General features: G+C 41.6%; 1 protein-coding gene across 2 annotated transcripts in view; it reads right to left on the reverse strand.

Moving 5' to 3' along the window:
- The window catches only part of PCSK2 (proprotein convertase subtilisin/kexin type 2), a gene marked incomplete at its 3' end in the record, with an annotated part of 106,270 nt that overhangs the window by 75,542 nt on the left and 11,196 nt on the right, over nt 1–19,532 (reverse strand). Inside the window, exon 2 of one of the 2 annotated variants that reach the window (XM_081997685.1) lies at nt 8,857–8,961. The exons of the other annotated variant lie outside the window; for it this stretch is intronic. Coding sequence (XP_081853811.1) covers nt 8,857–8,961 — 105 coding nt within the window. The remainder of the gene's footprint in view (nt 1–8,856; nt 8,962–19,532) is intronic. 2 annotated transcript variants of the gene reach the window in all.

Consider the following 19,532-nt stretch of genomic DNA (forward strand, 5'->3'; position numbering starts at 1 on the left):
TGCACAGACAAATAACAAAGGCAAGGCCTGCTCCACAAAACAGAGGCTCCATTTGTCAAGCAGGAAACAAGAGGGAGACCAGAAAAAGCAGAGGGAGACTAGGGAGTGATGCTGCAGTCAAAAGAACAGACCTCAGCAATAAAGCAGAAACCTTACTAATGCCAGTTCAGCAATTTACAGGCAGCAGAGTGGAGGCTGAACGTGATCAGCTGTCTCAACAGGTTTTTGTAAAACTACTGAACTTCCACATGCTTACAAATATTTTTGAGGAATAAAGCTCATTTTATTGCCTTACCCTACGTATCATGTTCAGCGGTATGAAAGTGATACAATACATGACTGGAAGCAACTTCAAGAGGTCATCTGAACCATCCCAGGGGCCCAGGAAGGAATCAGCCACACCTGAGTCAGTTACGACCACTGTCTAACCTGGTCTTAAAACCACTGGCCATACAGACTCCACAGCCCCAGATAGCACCAGGACTGCAGTGCGTCAGTAGTTTTATTTCTGGAAAACTCCACATGAATCTGCACAGCATCATCTTCACTTATCAGTCTATTATCTTGCAGTATATTCATTTATATATTTCTAATAGAAATAGGTTCAGCTTACGCTGTAATTTTAGTTATACACCATTTCCATAAAAGATATATGTATGCTTAAGTTTGATGTCATTTTGATAGTCTGTTATTTTATTATGTGCAGTTAATGGTGCTTTTTCATATAATGTAACTGTACAAGATTTCCAACATTCTTTAATGCTGATGTTGATGGATTTTTTTTCCTCCTTGTAGCTGTTTTTCTACTTACAAATAGAAATAACAGATCAATTCAACTTAGCTTTTACATCATGCTGGATATAACTGCATTTGCTCCAGTAGCAAATTGTTCGAAATACTTAAATTTCCATACTCAATAGTATTGTTATATTTCACATTAGAACTGTATTGCACATCACAAATACAATATGCACACACAGTCCAAATATAAGCCAGCGATGTTGCAACTTAACATCAGGAATTCAAACTTGGAAATCAGGAAATTCTTCAGTGAGTATGCTTAACATACTCACTCTGCAGTGAAGGGGACTACTGTGTCAACCTAAGTGACAGCTTAAGTATCTGAGTGACTCTAGGCTTCATTATTTTTTATATCAGAAAGAGAGTTCTTTCTATTCTTATTATAGAAACTGACTCCTATGCAATAATCGTGATATCTCAATTAAAGAGCAGCTAAGTGCTTTACAGTTGGAGTCACTGTTGCTCAACTATGCAAAACCCAGATGAATAGGGCTTTCTGTGAACAGTTAATCTCTATCAACCCTTGTTGTGCATGTATAGAGTCTACAAAGGCTTTGGACAACAAGAAACAGGCATCCCTCATATTCACTTTTTGAAAAGCAATCACAGGGAATTTAGCAATCATTATTTGCAGTGACAGCAGACAGGCTACCATACTATGTGTAGTAGAGTCATGAACCAAACTTGCTACTTCACCGACTTTCCAACACCTTTCTTTTGACCTTATCACAGAAACAAACAATTTCATGGCCTAAAGACTAGCTTATCCTCTGCACTCCGGAGGCGCAACAGTACCCTCTTCTGTCAGCAGAGCAAGAGGGGGAAAGAAGTAGTGGGAAAACTTTTTTCCCCTCACTTATCAGACAGCTAAGTCAGAACACTCTCGGTGTTCCAAGAGTGTTCTCACTCAAGGTGAGTGAGAACTCAAGGTGTTCCTTCCTCAAATACACTGCATAAAGCATAAGACTACTTAGGCCAGAAACAGATAAACCAGGGATATATTCATGGAAGACCCTGCCTGTTTTCTGCACAATATGCTTCACTTTGTCACGATGATTGACACCAAAAACGTCTTCAGTTCTTGACTGGTGAACAAGCTGGCAATGCAGCTTCAACCACCAGTGTTTAAGTTTGGGGGTGGCTGGGGCTTTTTCAGCACTGCAAAGACGACATTTCCTCTAACAAATTTTCCTTGGCTGTTCAATATTTATTACAGGTACTTAAGCAGAGCTTTTATTACTTAATGTTCCATTTCCTTCCAGAAGGATAAAACCAATGCTCATGTAATGCTGCCCCATAGTTTCATAAAATTGATGGCAGCTACAAACTTTTCCTGGGCATAATCTTACCAGCATGCCAGTCCCATGATAGCATGGATTGGGGCAAAATGCTAATAGACTTCATTAGGAAGTCTGTCACCTCTACCATCTGCAGCATGAATTTACATAAAAGAGCTGAAAACATGAAGGGCTTTTTACCTTGCCATTTTCTCCCATCCTTCTCTCTTTCCACACATATGCGTATCTCCCTGCATGGCAGAGTACTGGACGGGGGACCTGAAGCCTCCCCGCCAAGATCTGAGACAGGGCAGGAAGTCTTGGGCATTACATTTACTCTATATAACACTTATCCTCACAGAGGTTGAAAATTTTGTATAGATCTGGGGTCACTGCTGGGGTGAACTGCATGGAAATTAATCCCTCTACCCACAAAGGAAATCGACAGCAGGATTACAACAGTGCACAGGTCAAGTGCTGGCCCTTTCCTACAGGATGGGTTTTGGTATTGCTGCCCCTTTGCTCTCGGGCACGAGCACCTTTCTTCTCAGAGGGAAGAAGCATTACAGGATACCTTCCCAGGTTTGAGCAGAAACTTACCAGGGATTGAAAAATCACTGCCACTGGCCAGGAAGCTGGGGAATCAAGATGTGGGGCATGGAGCAGGAGTGAAGATGTGAAATATAGCCATTTAAAAAAACCTGTAAGATGCTCTTATTGCTATATTCCAGGGACAGAATTGTGTGTCTCCAGTACCAGAAGGCTGGAGAAACAGGTTACACATCCACAGACATTACAGAGATCCTACCAAATCTGCAAGGAAAGCTACAATGGCTCCTACATCATACATCCCCAGGTCACTGCGCTCTACACTCGCTGGAGAACTGAGGAGAACCGAGGAAATCGGGCCTCTCCTGATCTCATCAGGAAGATTTTCATTTTTTCAAAGGGGGAGATCTGTGCTGGCATCTAAGGGAACAGAGTCAAAAGGCTTCACCTTTAACCCATCTCAAGCCTATCATTAACACTGCCAGAAAGAGCACTGAAAGTGGACTTGCATTACACTGCCATTGCTAAGGGCTGCTGCTTATTAAGCTGCAGTGCTCTTCCCAAGCTGCTGGCCTTCTTTTCCCAAGTTAAAGGTGACCATGGATGAAATACCCACCTCTGGCAGAACTTGGCAACCCCCTGCCTAGCATGACAGGGCACTTCTGCCTTCACAGTCTGCAATGGTCCAACCACAAGCTAGTCATGTTAAGGGGGCATGGGAGGGATCTGAGGCAAGGAAGGATATGGAAGATTTTTGTTTAGTTAATTAAAAGCTTAGATCCTTTGCATTTACAGCCCTCTTTTCTTCCCTTGTCCCATGGCACAAGCAGTTTGGGAGCACTTTTAACCCTGGGCACCCAGAGGCTACTTGAAGCAGCTATGCATCTGCCCTCCCCAGACTTGCATATCGGCACGGGTATCGGCCAAGTCTCCCTTTCTAATCCCTTTCTGCAACGTAACAATTGCCATCACTGGGACGTTTCTTTCCAAAGAAGGCATCATCTAAGTGCCAAACTCACTCTCAGTGGAAGGTTTTCATTTCACCTTCCCTCCTCTGCATGTATGTATTTATTCCCCCAATACCAACACAGATGAACTTGCATATAGGTATCAGTAATGGGACTCTGCTCTTCTCTGTATATTAAAGCCTCTTTCTTGAGTGGGATTAATCTTGGCAGCTGTCTGACAGAAGAGACTGTGTGGGAGGAAAATGGTTTTATCTAAAACTTGAAAGAAAGCAAAATAATCTTTGAGAGAACAAACTGTGTTTCAACTCTTGCTTCTTCAGTGGAAGACTATTTACTAACAGAAAACACCCAACAACAGCAAAAATACAAAAGTATTGCTCTGAAAGGTATCACAACAACCGTGCATTTTTTCTTTCCTTTTACTTATGTGGCCACTTTTCAAAACATTTATTAATAATACAGCTGAGTCTCGCCATAGGAGGCCACAATCTCAGTCAGTTTTGAAAATCAAAATGAAGCAAATCCCATGGTTTTCTTTTAGCTATGGTGGAACAGGAAAGGTCTCCGCTTCCCATCCTGCCTCTACGGTACTTTTCAGAGACACGAAACCTAACAAACAAGACAGTATGAAATATCTCCCTATTTCTTAGTTACTTTTCCAGAGCAATCACATTGATGAAACATACCACTATTCCTCATAATTAAAACCAAAGTTTGCTCTTACAGAAGCTGTTATTTCCCCCTGCTCACAGGGAAGTCTCCCTTTGAAAAGGTCACCTAGCTCTAAGATCCCATTGTGACCTGCACTCAGGAGGTAGCATGCTGTGCTGTCCATGTGGACACTCATTTCCAGTCTCTCCAGTCTATCCCTGCGCTTCTCCATGTCCTCAGCTCGTGGGCTGGCTCCATGCCCAAATCACTCAACCTTTTTTCTGATGCTGTGCTCTTGTTCCAGCCTATCCCACTTATTTTCTCCTCACCTTCATGCTGATGTCTGGTCTCATCCTACTCAGACTCCTCATTGGTTTTATGTCACTCTGGGCCCTGCTGTCACCCTGCTGTTTCTTCCTGCTGCGCTGGGGTCATGGCAAAAACTGCCACCCTGCCTGCAGGTCCAGAGCAAAGTACAGCAGCTACTTAACTGAAGTTTCCCAAGGCAAACCAAGCCTAATAGCTGACCTTTTGGTCTGAGAAATTTCAGCTAAAACAATTAACAGATAAAGGCAGATGAAAATGCAATTTCACATGGAGAATGCTGGGTATCTTGCTGCTATGTCTTATCTCATTAAAATTTCCAGCTTTAACATGTAAAAAATGTTAAAGGGACATTTTTCCCAGCCAAAAATCTATTTGGTGCCAAAGACACATATGGTAAAATAACAAAATCCAAGTACACCTGCAAATTGGGGAAACCCACAACTGACACAAGAGTTGTTTCTGCACAAACCTCTCCTGGAAGGTTCTTGGTACCTCAGAGAATACAATGTAAACACCTAAACAGTCTCCATTTGAAGTAGTTCAATTCACTGTGGCATTTGCCATCCTGACAGGAGGATCCCTGAGAGGGCTGTACTGATAGCAAAAGCCATGGTGCTTCGTGCGCCTGCGCTTTTTTCTGGAACAGTACAGTAGCACAACACACTATATGACACTATCATATATGCTTTCACCTGCTGCCAGTACTGCTTCAGGCTTCAGCAACACCACTGTACTAAATAATGTCAAATCAATCACATTTGAGGCAGTTCCTCAGACAAAGATTCAGTTCCTGAAGGATCTCTAGGAAGGCACCTTAATAATGCTCCACTCCCACTCCCTTGACAGCAATGATGTTTATCATACAATCGCTGTATATGTTTAGCATATCTCCAAATTATTTTGGTAAAAACATTCAGGAAATTTTACACAACAAAGCTTTTTCGAGCATTTCAAAAGACGTGCAGAACATGAAAATGATGCAGTAACATGTTTGCATAGTGTTCTGCCATCTATCTCCACAGACTCTTGAAAAACTGACATAGTTCCTCAAGGGACTTACTTGATTAAAGAACATTAATTAATTGAGTGAACATCTGTGCTGTTTTGCAACTAATAATTAAAATTAGCTAGGAATTGTAATCTCCTTAAAAGTGAAAAGTATACAGAATAACTGCAGCCCACTTTCTCACAACATTTGGGTAGAGCTAAGCAACTACAGCATTTACCATAATGGTTCCTGAGAGATTTGCAAGGCCCTGTGGTGGAAGTTTGCTTCCTGGCTAGCCTGACAACAGGAACATTTTATTCTTGGCTTCATGTGTTAGCATATTAACCATGACAGTGCTGACATTTGTTGCTAAGTAAAATTGAATGTAAATGGTCTAGAAAGCTGCCATTAAACTTAGAAATTAATTTTGGAGTTTGAAATTAAGTACTGTTAACACAACTCATGTTTCCATTTACATGCAAATATGACAGGAATGTTAATGACTTCTCCAAACTCCATGTATAAAAGAAAGAAGGGAAATAAGAGTAATGATTTTAATTGCTCTCAAACTGTGTTACGAAAAGCAGCTGACCTATATGGTATCGTAAGAGCTCAAGGACTATCCAACAGGACAGCAAGTAGGAAGGCTAGGTGAGAAAATGTCACGTTACTTGTGGAAATTAAATGTTGCTTCCATCCCACAGTGTAACCTGCAAGCTTAGGATAGCCCCAGGATCATCCTTTTCCTCACACAGGAGATATTCTTAGTTATTTCAACACACGGCTTCATTCCCTGAGATTAAAGGAGGGAGCCAAGGAGAGACGAGCCATTGGTATGCAGCATCAGGAAGAAGTGGAGTTTAACAGCAAAAATGAGATTTCATTGCACATGCCAGAAGCCAACTCAGTCTAGAAACCGCAAATCTCAGATGACTGCAGAAGAGAACATCTCTGAATGAGAAGGTAGATTCATTTAAGCTGTTCTTCATAGCACTGCAGACACTTAGTCAAGAAGTACAGGCAAGAGCCAGTCTGGACTTAGAATGGGAGTGCTCAGCCACGTAATACTGAGGCTGCAGTGAGAACTGGTGGATTCATACAAATACCATAGATATTTGTAAAATTTTCAGAGACTTACAGAATTATTTATTTCCAGCACAGAGTCACCTGCACAATGACTGTACTCAGTCAGTAGTTTGCAACGTACTTAGTTGTATGCTTTTTCTGAAATGGCTTTTAACAAGATTGGGTGGTTCAGGAAAATGAAAGACACCTCTCTCAGGACATTTGCTTAGTATCCACTAATTGTAGATGGTTTCTGAACAGTTTACTTTGTGATCCCTGCTTGGTAAACAAAAGGAGGGAAGCCTGAGAATGTCTATTCAAGGCAGGTTGGATGGGTCTCTTCCTCACAGCCCCTCACCTGTACCTGGTAGCAGCTTTAGAGAAGGGGGCTAGGAAGATGTACCTCAGAGCACTGGAAGACCAGCAGCAGCCCCAGGGAACCTGCCAGCACTCAGCTCTTAGCATCTCAGGATGAAGTGATGGGGGCTGGCAGCACCTGGAACCTATGTAGTTTGCTGACATGGCTCCCAGCCAGGAGCAACCAGCCACGTGCATCCCAGTTGGACCTGGGCCCACAACCACTTGAAATTTCTGCAGAACTAAGAAAATTAAGCCGGGAATTCATCAGACCTTGCTTGGTCTGGCGTCACAACAACAACTATGATCTTATTTAACCTATTTTTCTTTTCTTCCTACTCAGTTTTTCATTTTTGTAGGTGTTCCAATACCATATAATATCTGGCAATAAAATTCTGTCTCGAGTAAAATTGTTCCCCCCTCTTTTTTACTCACAGTGCAGAGAATTTAAAGCCTACTGAAGGATTAAAAAATAATCCATTTGCTGTCATGATATCATTCCTCAGGCTTACCTACCTTCTTTGGGCAGTAAATACACTTTTTGTGCTACTTGGCCCCACTCCAACCCAGCATTATACTGGTGTAAGGACTTCGAAGGAAAAAGAATTTGCTAGTGCCAGCTCAGAGCCTTCCGCAAAAGGGGCCCTTCCCTACTGAGTGGTTTATGCTTCTGAAAATGGAGCACACCATCTGCAGACTGTGAGCAAGAGCCTCTAAAAGAAATACTGAGGGAGTACTGGCAGATGAAAAGCTGGACACGAGCTGACAATGTACGCTCGCAGCCCAGAAGGCCAACCGTACACTGGGCTGCATCACAAGAAGCGTGGCCAGCAGTTCAAGGGAGGAGATTCTGCCCTTTTACTCCAACTCTGGTGAGACCCCACCTGTTGTCCTTCATCCAGCTCTGGAGCCCTCAGCACAGGAAGGACATGGACCTCTTGGAGTAGGTCCAGAGAAGACCACAAAAATGATCACAGGGATGGAACACCTCTCCTATGAAGACAGGCTGAGAGACTTGGGGTTGTTCAGCCTGGAGAAGAGAAGGCTCCAGGGAGACCTTACTGCAGCCTTCCAGTACTTAAAGGGAGCTTATAAGAAAGATGGGGACAAACTTTTTAGCAGGGCCTGTTGTGATAGGACAAGGGGTAATGGATTTAAACTAAAAAAGGGCAGATTTAGACTACATATAAGGAAGACATTTTTCACAATGAGTCTGGTGAAACACTGGCACAGGTTGCCCAGAGAGGTGGTGGATGCCCTGGCCCTGGAAACATTCCAGGTCAGGTAGGACAGGGCTCTGAGCAATGTGATCTAGCTGAAGACGTCCCTGCTCACTGCAAGGGGGTTGGACTAGATGACCTTTAAAGGTCCCTTCCAACCCGAACTATTGTATGATTCTATCACAGCATACACTCTCTTAGCATCTGGAGTGTACACAATTCCCTGAGAAAAAGTCCCAGTGTGACTGCAGAGAAAATGCCACCATTCACACCACAAGGTATTCTGGGCTGGAGGACCCATGGACTAGCACAATGTCTGTGGAGGATGACTGTGGGATGTACTCTGGATGGCCCCTCCCAACAGTACAGAGACACAGTGCACTGAGATGTCCTGGAGGTTATAGCATCACTGAGACTTACTGGAGAGAGAATATATCTCAGAAGATGTAAGATTATTTGCAGTAGTGAAACAAAAATAAAAGCTAAGGCTGTTTGGGAGGTGTGTGTATATAGCAGTCACCAAGCCTGAAACAAGCATGGAGAAAACAAACGTAGCCATAACCACAGATTTGATCATCACCCTGATCTCATAAAAAAAACTGTCTGTGTCACAAAGAAAACATGACAGGTGCACATAACGATGAAACACTTACCCTGGAATCCTTTTCCAGATGAAGCTTGTGTTGAAGACTGCGTCTTCTTCTGGCCTTGGCAATGCCATTGTGATAAAAGAAGTATCCAGTATCTAAAAAAGGGAGCTGAGGAAGAGAGAGAGAGGGGAAAAAACATCATGGAGCTATTGGCTACTAATAAGGATGACATGGAAAACTTTTACCTGTGAAGTGACTCAGGAACCTACAACAAGACTTGTGAAGAGTTACGCCACAGGGCCCAAATCACTCTTGAGAATGTCAGTTCTAAGGTATTTTTGAAAAGTGTGCCCAGCAGCATTAAAGTTATTTGCTACACGTTTACAGTGTAGCTTCACTTGTATACACTTGGTACTATTTTCACCTTATGTTTAAGGTCAACAGTGCCCATATTTCTAAAGGGCTTCCCAAATCATATGAGGATTATTTCCCATTTCCTGAAAAAGCCAGAATAAAAGAACAAAATGAACTGCAAATTATTTGAAAATACCACAAACTATCCTTCAGCAACAAGGTGTTACACAAGAGCTTTTCTGAGACATTGTAATGCACCCAAGCTGATGCCATAAGCAGTAAGGCAGAAAGCAGAGTGATTTCCAATCTCTGAAAAATATGGTGTTTGGAACTTCTTCTGAACACCAGGAAATGGAACATAAGACAAAAATATATTAAGAAAACAGACAGCTCACAGTGTCCAGGTGGGAACAGTCTTGTACAGCTTTACCATCCAAGACGTTTAGGCAGCAAGTAAATACCTCCCGAGGGCTTTCCAGCCCCACCTAAGGCAGGTGCCAGGGAAGGATGACGCATATTTGTTATTAAATGCATCTCTCTCCATAGGATTGGCAGAGAGTGACTAGAAAGCCAGTAGACATTTAGCTTTGAGAAGGCTAAAAGACATGGTGTTAGAAGAACAGCATACCACTTCCAGCAGTCAGTTTGAAAGCTCTATTTGCATCTCAATTTCTATAGCTTTTTCCTGCTTCCAACTTAATAAGGAGATTCTGGTTAAATGTTTAAATCTAAGCAAGTAACTGCCTATTTTTAAACTAAGCATCCCTTCGTAGAAGTTGGGAAAAAGGCGAGGCGGGGGGCTCTTGTTGGGAAGTCATATGTTAATGCTGGGAACATTTCAGCTTCAAAGGTTAGCCTACCCTGCATGTAAAGGAACTACTTAAAAGAGATATTCCAGAGCAGCCGTGACAGCCCTGTTCCTCTCCTTTTTATTATATATACTTCATGATAACATAAACCTCTTAGCCAGAGTTCAAAGTTCTTTACCGAAAAACTGAGACTGATATCTAGATAGAATATTCATTGTGAAAGCCTGAGTTGAAAAAGGGTCACAGCATCTTGCTGCCATAAAACATATATTCCCATATACAGGTATACACAGTTCACAAATGTAATTTCCTTTCTATGAAGTTATCTCCTGCTTCATTAAAGCTATTACTTTATCTGGTGCAGTTCTGCAACTACATTTTGGCATACATGCGGAGTGGTGTGGGAATGGAAGATTCACAGTGAATTTTGAAAGTTTAAAATTTGGTCACATTCCGTAAATGAGTACGTAAGTTGTTTTTGTTTTTTTTTTTTTCCCTACAATGTCCTTTTTTATGTTAACTGAAACATTTAATATCAATTAAATCAAAAGAGTAGGGAAGTGATTGTGCCCCTGTACTCAACACTGGTGAGGCCGCACCTCGAATACCGTGGTCAGTGTTGGGTCCCTCACTACAAGAAGGATGCTGAGGTGCTGGAGCGTGTCCAGAGAAGGGCAACGAAGCTGGTGAGGGGTCTGGAGCACAAGACTTATGAGGAGCAGCTGAGGGAACTGGGGTTGTTTAGTCTGGAGAAGAGAAGGCTGAGGGGAGACCTCATCGCTCTCTACAACTACCTGAAAGGGGGTTGTGGCCACGAGGGTGTTGGTCTCTTCTCCCAAGTAACCAGTGATAGGACAAGAGGAAGTGGCCTCAAGTTGCACCAGGGGAGGTTTAAATTGGATATTAGGAAAAATTTCTTCACCAAGAGGGTGGTCAAGCATTGGAACAGGTTGCCCAGGGAGGTGGTGGAGTCACTATCTCTGGAAGTGTTCAAAAAACGTGTGGATGTGGTGCTTCAGGACATGGTTTAGGGGACACAGTGGCACTGGATTAATGGTTGGACTTGATGATCTTGAAGGTCCTTTCCAACCTTAGTGATGCTGTGAAAGCATTTTACGTTCACTTTTAAAATGCCACTGTCTATGACACATAATACATAAATGCAAAGTAACTTACCCAAAAAAACAATCAAAGCATTCTGTTCTGATAAAAAGATCTCTTTTTAAGTGTATATAGAAGGTTAAGGAGATGTCACAAAAATCATTACAGTCCCTTGGAGCTGATTTGCAGGGCTTAAGAGCTTTTCTGGGCAAATCAGAATAGTTTGCATCAGTTCCATACCCATGTGAAGAACACAACAGCTGGAGACAGAAGGAGAAATGAGGCTATGAAAGTTCATGGCAGCGGCCACAGGAAGTCTCTTTATGCTTCACATCCATCCTCAGAGCCACAGCTCTTAAGGCTCAAATTCTGTTTAGGTTTAGGTAAGTTTTTTAAAATGCAAATTTATATTTTATGTTTAAAAAGCCTAACCCTGTCATTTTTACCAACTGGATAATAAGGTATTTCCACAATCCAGAGTTTGGCAGTAGATCTGACTGTCCAAGAAACGATCCTTCCCCCATGTTGGATACATTACTCCACACCTCAAAAATATGCAGGGGAAAAAAAAAATCCAAATAGCCAGATCAGTTCTAGCTTGAAATCTATCTCACCGTGCTAACCATTATCATCCATCGCAAGCTGTGGTCCAATTACCCCTCTAATTCTCTCAATGAAATCAGGCTATTTTCCTTCTTTTAACCTCAGTATCAACCATTCAAATCAATTCCAGTCAAATACTGATCTTGATGTTCTTCCATTAAGGAAGACTCTCACCAATTTTGACAATATCTGGAAATACATAACACGTATTCACTGTTTGTCTTCTGTGTAGGCTTAGTTTCTGATGCCACTTAGAATGAAACAATATATCGCATAGTCAACTTTTAAAGCCAGTGTATTCAAGTCTGACCATACGCAAAAGCAATTACTGTCAGTACAACAATGACCAGATTTATGGACAAAATCAAGAATAAGTTTGACTCTGACTATTCCAGTCTTTCCACAGATATCTCAGTAATCTTTGAGGAACTCATACATTTTACAGTTCGCACGGTTTTCAAAGTTGTTCAATGAAACTGGAGGGGGACAAACAGGAAGGCAGCTAAGTGAGGCAATTCCTGAAATGTTACATGATCAAACACCACAAATTGTGAAAAATTCATTGCAGAAGCCAAACAATTTGCAGGAAGAATCTAAACCCTTCACTAAATCCTTAAAATTAATGAATGTACATGCAGTAGAAGTCAGACGCCAACAAAGGGCCTAAAATGTCACACACTTCGATAAGGACTTTGCATTGAGATCTGTGAATACCACAAGCAACTACCGAAGTGCTCCGGTTTTGATGAACTCCTGCTACTGAGTCAGCAACTCCTCTGCAGCAACGAAACAGCAGGACACAGGTAGCTCCCAGCAGGGTTTACATTCCCGCTATTAGCTTCTCCAGGAGGTCTACTCTGATTTGGAGCTAGAGCAAAATAGCAAATAGCAAAATGAACGGTGCATGTAATGAAGTGAAATAAAAACAGAAGGGCTCCTGTACATTAAAAAACTCCAAAGTGTCACCAGCAGTACCTACTCTGTAATATTCTTGTTGTAAAGCTGGAATTGTATTTAGGGAAAATTCCTACTTCAGCAGCAGCAGGCTTTGCATGTAACACAAAGGAATAATGCATTCAGCCCGGTAGCTCAGTTTCTTTCTGTAAGACAGAAGCGAAGCTTCCTGCCCTCAGAGAAAAATTAGCAATTATGTAAGATAACTGGTTACTGGAAAGCACTTGGATATTCAAGTGAGGAGGATTAGAGTTAGAAAAGGGTCCACTATTGCCTCGATGTATTGGGACCGTATTTATACAAAGTAGAACACAGAATCTCAGGAATTACAGGTACTTCATTATTTGCCATATTTGTATAAAGTTACCAGTGAAAAATGCATACAAGCAAAACCAGAATCACAAATACAACACAGCAAGTAGAGCAAAACCTTACGCATCCATCTGTCCCCCCCCTTTTCTTCAGATTTGCAGCCTCCTTATGGTTATAAAGATTACTATCTAAAGTAAAGATGAAATGCTGTTTAACCTCCTTCCTGAAATGGGCGTGGACCAGAAAACAACTTCTAAAAAATCAGGATTCAACTAAATAGAGGAAAGAAAAACTCTTTAGAAAGTAGAATGGCTAGGACGTACCATTCATATAGAAGGACGCAGGAAACGCTTCATATCATGCACAGTTTTAGCACCAATACCTCTGAGGCATCTTGGCTGTTCTCAGACTACTGCTCCACCAGAGAAGTCCAGGTGTAATTATTAGTGAAAGTAATAATTGTAATAATGTAAGTCATAATTGAAAGTAATAGAAGTAAGTTAAATGGTTCCCAGCCTTCCTGCGCTCTCCTCCTTACATCTATCAATCTTTCCCCAGCAAGGAAAGAAGAGAGAAGCAAATTTACTCTGTGCTGCCCTAAATGCCACCCCTGGGAAGAAGGGCTGTAAGGAGACAGCTATAATTCCCCCTACCAGGCATTGCTTCTGGGCAGTCATTTGCTGGTATTGGGGGAGGTGGGCGCAGACACAGTCCACTGCTGAGTCCTCAACTACTGGTCTGCTCCAAGAAGGAAAAATCAGGTATGAGGCAGCCTGTTCCTCACAGGCACCTTATCTAGGATGGGGCAGCACACACAGCTCCCTCAGAGCTGATGGCTCCCATCCCGACTTATCTACTTGACACAGAAAATTGAACTGTCCTCCTTTTTTCGGTCTTGCCTTGGACAATACACATGGTGGCACCAGATGCAGTTTTGCCTGTCTGAAAGCAAAGGGCATCAGTATCAGCTGCAAAGTGGTGCAGGGGTTTGAGGAAAAGAAGCCACAGAAAGAATAAATTCACACACTGCTCCTTATTCTGAAAGAGCAGCACTAGGGCCACCTTGGGCAGAGCTATTACTGAAAACCATAAAAGCATCAGCACCATCTGACCAGAAGCGCTTATCCATAGCAAAGGTATTACAAAGCAGAAAAAAATGCTAAAAAAAAAAAAAAAAAAATTAAAAATATGTTGAATAAAGCTGCCAGTGGCATCAGCAGTTCACCTGGCCCTCAGTGAGAGGTCCAGCATTCACAGCTTGCCACTAGTTTCAAAGACGTAACAAATACAACACAAAAATAAAGAGGAACCTTGATTCCCAGGTTTATCTTTAACATTAAATTTTACTGACTCACTCCAGGGCTCTATCTGTTCTACATACATTTCACAAGCAAATTAAAGTGCCCACAGAAAGCTTAAGAACAGATTAGATAACCCCCTCCCATTTTAATGGGACTTATCTCTGCCCAAGTCTTCCGATATAACCTCTCATGCTGTATCAACATAACACAGCATCCCTACAGTACGCTGCTAGCTTTTCTGCACCATTTCCAATGATTTCTCCCTGATATTGTAACATTCTAAAACCGGCTTGCTTGGACCTATTGTTAAGGTTCTTCTCCCAAGTTACCAATGGGGACAACAGTCCATAACAACTTTCTTTTGAGCAAAATAATTTAAAAATACAAGCAAAGAGTGATTTATAAGAAGTTACCCCAGGGTCACCTTCTTTGACCACCACCAAAATCAGCATTGATGGATCTGTCAGTGAACAAAATTCACAGAAAGCCCCCTCCAGCCAGGCTGCCAGAGACTCTCCTCAGGGCTCCTGGCCTGCCTTAGCATGAATATGTGGCCAGGGACACAAGGGTGCAAACAAACACTGGTGCTAAAGAAACCCTTTGTCTGCTCTGAGGAAAAAAAAAACAATACCCAACCCCCAAACAAAAATTTTTTTTTTTATACTACAACACAAAGCATCTCTCTCCCACAGAACCCAAGCACAGCTCCTGACTTTAAAAAGGGGCCCTAAGTCTGCACAGGTGAGCTCTTTCATCCCATTACTGTTCAGTAATTACACCAATGGAAAATACAACCTAAACCTGGCACAAGTAAATGCATTTGGAGCCTTCAAAGGCCCCACAAGCCTCACTCCTTCAGCTGCCATTATAGTTGAAGCACAACAAAGTGCCTCCCCGCAGAAATTAGAAACCTTTTAGAAACCTTTTCATCCCAGTTTCACCAAATACACTGAAGATGCTTATAAATATTCAATATGAATTTTTAAACTCTCTTTCTCTCATTTTCCCTCACCCCAATTAGCATTAGAAATCATTTTACTTTTAAATACACAGATGTGAGCCAAGTCTGAAGTCAAAGGCACTCACTCACTATAGCGATGAGGGCCATATAAGAGTAGAGCCAGCTAGAGACACAGGCAGCCCCAGGCATCAAAATAACACAGAACAAAGCATGAACAAGAAAGGATTAATTCAAATGTTGGTGGAGAAATGTGAAACAGCACAGAGGACTAAAGCTGTGCCAGAGCTTACCCAACATGAAATCCAGTCCACTGTGTCCCCATGGCCCCAGGCAAGGATTTCACACTTTCTCATTAGTGTGCTATAATTACTCTGAAGGCTCAGCATAAGGATCTCAGGGGGAGCTAGGGATCTGCACAAGCTCCAAGCAGCCCTCATGACTGGCACAACCAGGTCCAGGTCTGAGTGTTATGATTCAGTCTTTCTGGCTCGTTTCTCATTGCACCTGTGTCTTATTTAGCTGCCTCCACCAAAGCCTAATCTGCTTGTCTTGGCAAATCTGGCAGGTGGAGGTGTTAGCCATAGCTTTAACATGCCCAAAATGTAAATCTCATCAGATGATGATCTTTGTGAAATCAACTGATCAACACACAGTACAACACTTCTCCTACAAAATAATTCAGAAATGCCTGACTTAGATACTTGGGTATGTTTTCAGGTCTGTTTCAAATGCATATCCAAGCACCTCTTAAGGGAATCAGCAACAGGTGGTAGTAATAGGAAATGGTTGTGACTACTTGTTTGAGAGATCATTGATCTCTTCGTCCTTTTTTCCAGAAGTCAATGGAAATATTGTAATATGCATAGTAACAAAGCTACCTGTTACTGTTATTTAGGATATTGGTTATCCTGTAAGAACATGGTAACCTTGCTTAAAAAGTTCTATTAAGTCTCTCTCAAGCCAGCAGAAGTAGTTTCCGATTGTTTCTGAAGGGTTCCTCCATCCCCACAGTGAAATGTCTTTTCCTTGAGAAACCGTGTAAAGTCAAATGTGATATCCAAAGACTTTGCAGAATATATGCCTTTGGATTTTATTTTATCCAAAAGGATAAAACAAAGCCTTCTGTCTATCCCCCTTACATGTAGCAACCGCAAGGTTAAACAGTATTCCCAACAGCTGGACATGAGGGGTTTAGTAAATACAGGAAAGTAAACAGAAGAAGCTGTGGACTGCTACTACACTTACACGTCCAGTGCGTCCACATGGAATTCATCTGAGTTCCCCATACAATTCATGGAGGAAAAAAAAAAGAAAGAAAAAAAAAAAAAAAGCACTTTCAGAGCATGATTCATCTGACCTATGTTAGGTGGCCATGTTAAAATGAGCAGAGTTGAGCCCCAGGAGCACCTGTTTCACTCCAGACTGTAAGAGGAGCACATCTGTCCACGTTCAGGTAGATCAATTCTGATGTTAAATGCCTAGTTCTCATTTTCTCATCAGTGTTGTTTTTACATTATCACACATAATGCTTCTAAGTGCTTACAAAACACTGCTCCATTGGTTTGGTTTCAAGTTTGCAATATTTGGAATTTGATTTTCAATTGAATGAATCATACAGGTTTAACATTTTAGTGTATTTATATCACTGTTAAGTTTGTCACTGAAGAGCTTCATGCTGCAAACACATAACAGTCATTTAAGTCATCAGCGACAAGATTGTGGATTTGCCGATAGCTGGAGAAGCCATTTGAGGCTTTTAAAAGAGTTATTCTAGTTTATGTGAATGGATCTGTGCATTTTAGACAGTTTTATACATTACTCCCCAGTAACCATAAAACCCATTATTGATTCTACCACATGCACTGTTGAAAGCAGGATACCTTCCAGATTTGGAGAATAGGAGAACGTTCTTGCTTATATACTAGCACTCGCATTGGACTGTCCGGATTAATCCAGATCGTCATTACCTGGAGTAGGTGATTGTTACTGTTTGGCTGACAGCCTGAAGTGAAGGCTTAGCAATCATCATTATGTCCTCTTACATAGATGATGAGGATCTTGCAAGAAGAGCACCTCAGCCAAGCCCTGGGCACCAGGAAGAATCCTGGAGCTCAGCACCCAGAAAAGTCACAGTGAGCATCTAATGGTTGTGGTGTCATTTTTAGCAGCAACAAATGGCCACTGGGAAAATGAGACAGCCCCCTCTGATCATTCAGCTACACGGCTCTAACAACCACACACACAACAGATAAACATATACTTCATTTAGAATAATAAAGTAAATATGATTCCATCAGAAGCTGAATCAATTTAATTTTCTTAAAACACATATCAGTAGCACAAAACAAAATTTTTCCACAATTTGGTAGAATTTTGCTCGTTCTGTTAAAAAACAAAACAAAATGCAACACCCCCCCACCCCCATCCCCATAGACGACAAACCGAAATTAGACTTCAGACATTCTTTAGGGACACTTGCCCCTAGACTTACTTTCCTAACTTGGTCACATTCATAGTGACTTCAAGGAATTGCTCCTCAACTGTGCAGTGTAAATGACATCACAGCCAGAAAGCCGGTCAGTACCTGACCCAGTTAATTAACTGTAGTTCATTTAGCCGGTGACAGTCAATGCTTTAAGAATACAAGGGGAAAAAGGATTGTACCCCAAAAGTAACTTTGCTAGTTCTACATTTTATTACCAAAGGCAAACAGAACTTTTGCTATCAGTGCCTGTGTCCTGCTTGGAGCAAAGTGGCTCCTCTGGGTATCCAGGCACTCTTGCAAGTCTCTTCTGTGTTTTCAAAGCATCTCCCAAGGTGCTAATACTTTGTGAAAGTTTTCACACCTCAGATGACCTTCTCCCCAAGATCATTCTATCCAGGACCGGTTTTTTTCCCTTCTCTGCTGTTGCTTCACATGGTAGCCCCCTGCTGTAGGACAGAGCCAGGACTAAAACTCACCAGACATGAGTTTCACCATCTTCAGAGCTGCCAGGTAACCCCTCTGCCTCCTAATTTTAGGAGAATCTCAGGCAATTACAGTTGTAATATTCTTGTTTCAGTTGCCTTGCACGTAAAATAGCATAGTCTAATAAGTACTTGTTTAGTTATTTTGTTTATTGATAGGATTCATTTAATTAATGTTTGTACAGCACTACAGACTGTGCTATAAAACTCTAATTATAAAATGACAAGTGTCATCGTAAACATACATTAATGAGTATATCTACACGTATAATATATATGTATGCAATCAGGTACCTCTTTAGCAACAAATATTTAGGAGATATTTTAATACGTTTAGATAATACATGATGGAAGTCTCTTCTTCATATCAGTGTATCTGCCTTACGGAAAACTCATAAGAAATAGCTCGATTAGAGTCTGCGAATTTAAGCAACCATGGTATATCTGTAACTGAGCTGGATCAATACTGCTAACAGCAATTAGCACTGCTAACAAAGGCCACTTTGCCTCATTCCTCACCTACAACCCAGCTCTCCTTTTAAGCACATAACCAAACAGGTTGACTACTTATTGTCACACAGAAACCTCGTGTCACATCAGCTCTAAAAACACTGAGATAAAACCCATGAGATAATGTTTGCTATTTTTAAAACAGCATGAAGATGCAGTGTGCCCCAGCCACAAATTACTGGTACTTGTATCTCAAGGATGGAGAAGGGGCAAGATGTGGCTACACACTGACACCCTGAATTTCAGCAGAACACTTCAGCATTATTTTTAAAACTATGTCCACGTAGCAAAGCATGTAGGACAAACATGTGTGCAAGTGCTCAGCTAATGTAGCGCCTAAAAGCAAAGTCCACGAACTCAAGCTCTAATGAAGTACTGCTATAAAAGCAGCTCAGTCCAAAATCAGTTGGTTACTGGCAAGAGCTACTCAAGAAAGCACAGAAAAGGTGAACTAATGCAAAGATGCTAGACCTTACCAACACTTAAGGAAAATTCGCACCTCTCTTTCTATTCAAAACCTTCATTCTTTGCTTTTTTCCTCCATGTCTGTTTAATGCTAGGCTGTCAAGCAATAGCCAATTGACAGAAAGTGTTTCCCAGGGAGGTTTCTGTTGTTAGACCACACTGAACAAGTCTTCCAGTTCCCAGAGAAGCAGTCAATTCCTGGAGAAAATACCTGCTTTATGGGAGAGAAGCTGATAGGTAACAACTAGAAACAAAACTGTGACATTAAAGTACAGGGAGGGAACACTGTTGCTTCTTTTTTTTTTAAAAAAAAAAACTTAAAACAGCAGGCTTGAGAAAGGCAGGGCAAGGAAGCTTGAAGAAAAACATTTGCAGTGGAGCCAAGGAAAAGAGAAATTTTAG

The sequence above is a fragment of the Phaethon aethereus genome (assembly GCF_964289735.1).
Source record: "Phaethon aethereus genome assembly, chromosome: 3".
Classification (NCBI taxonomy): domain Eukaryota; kingdom Metazoa; phylum Chordata; class Aves; order Phaethontiformes; family Phaethontidae; genus Phaethon; species Phaethon aethereus.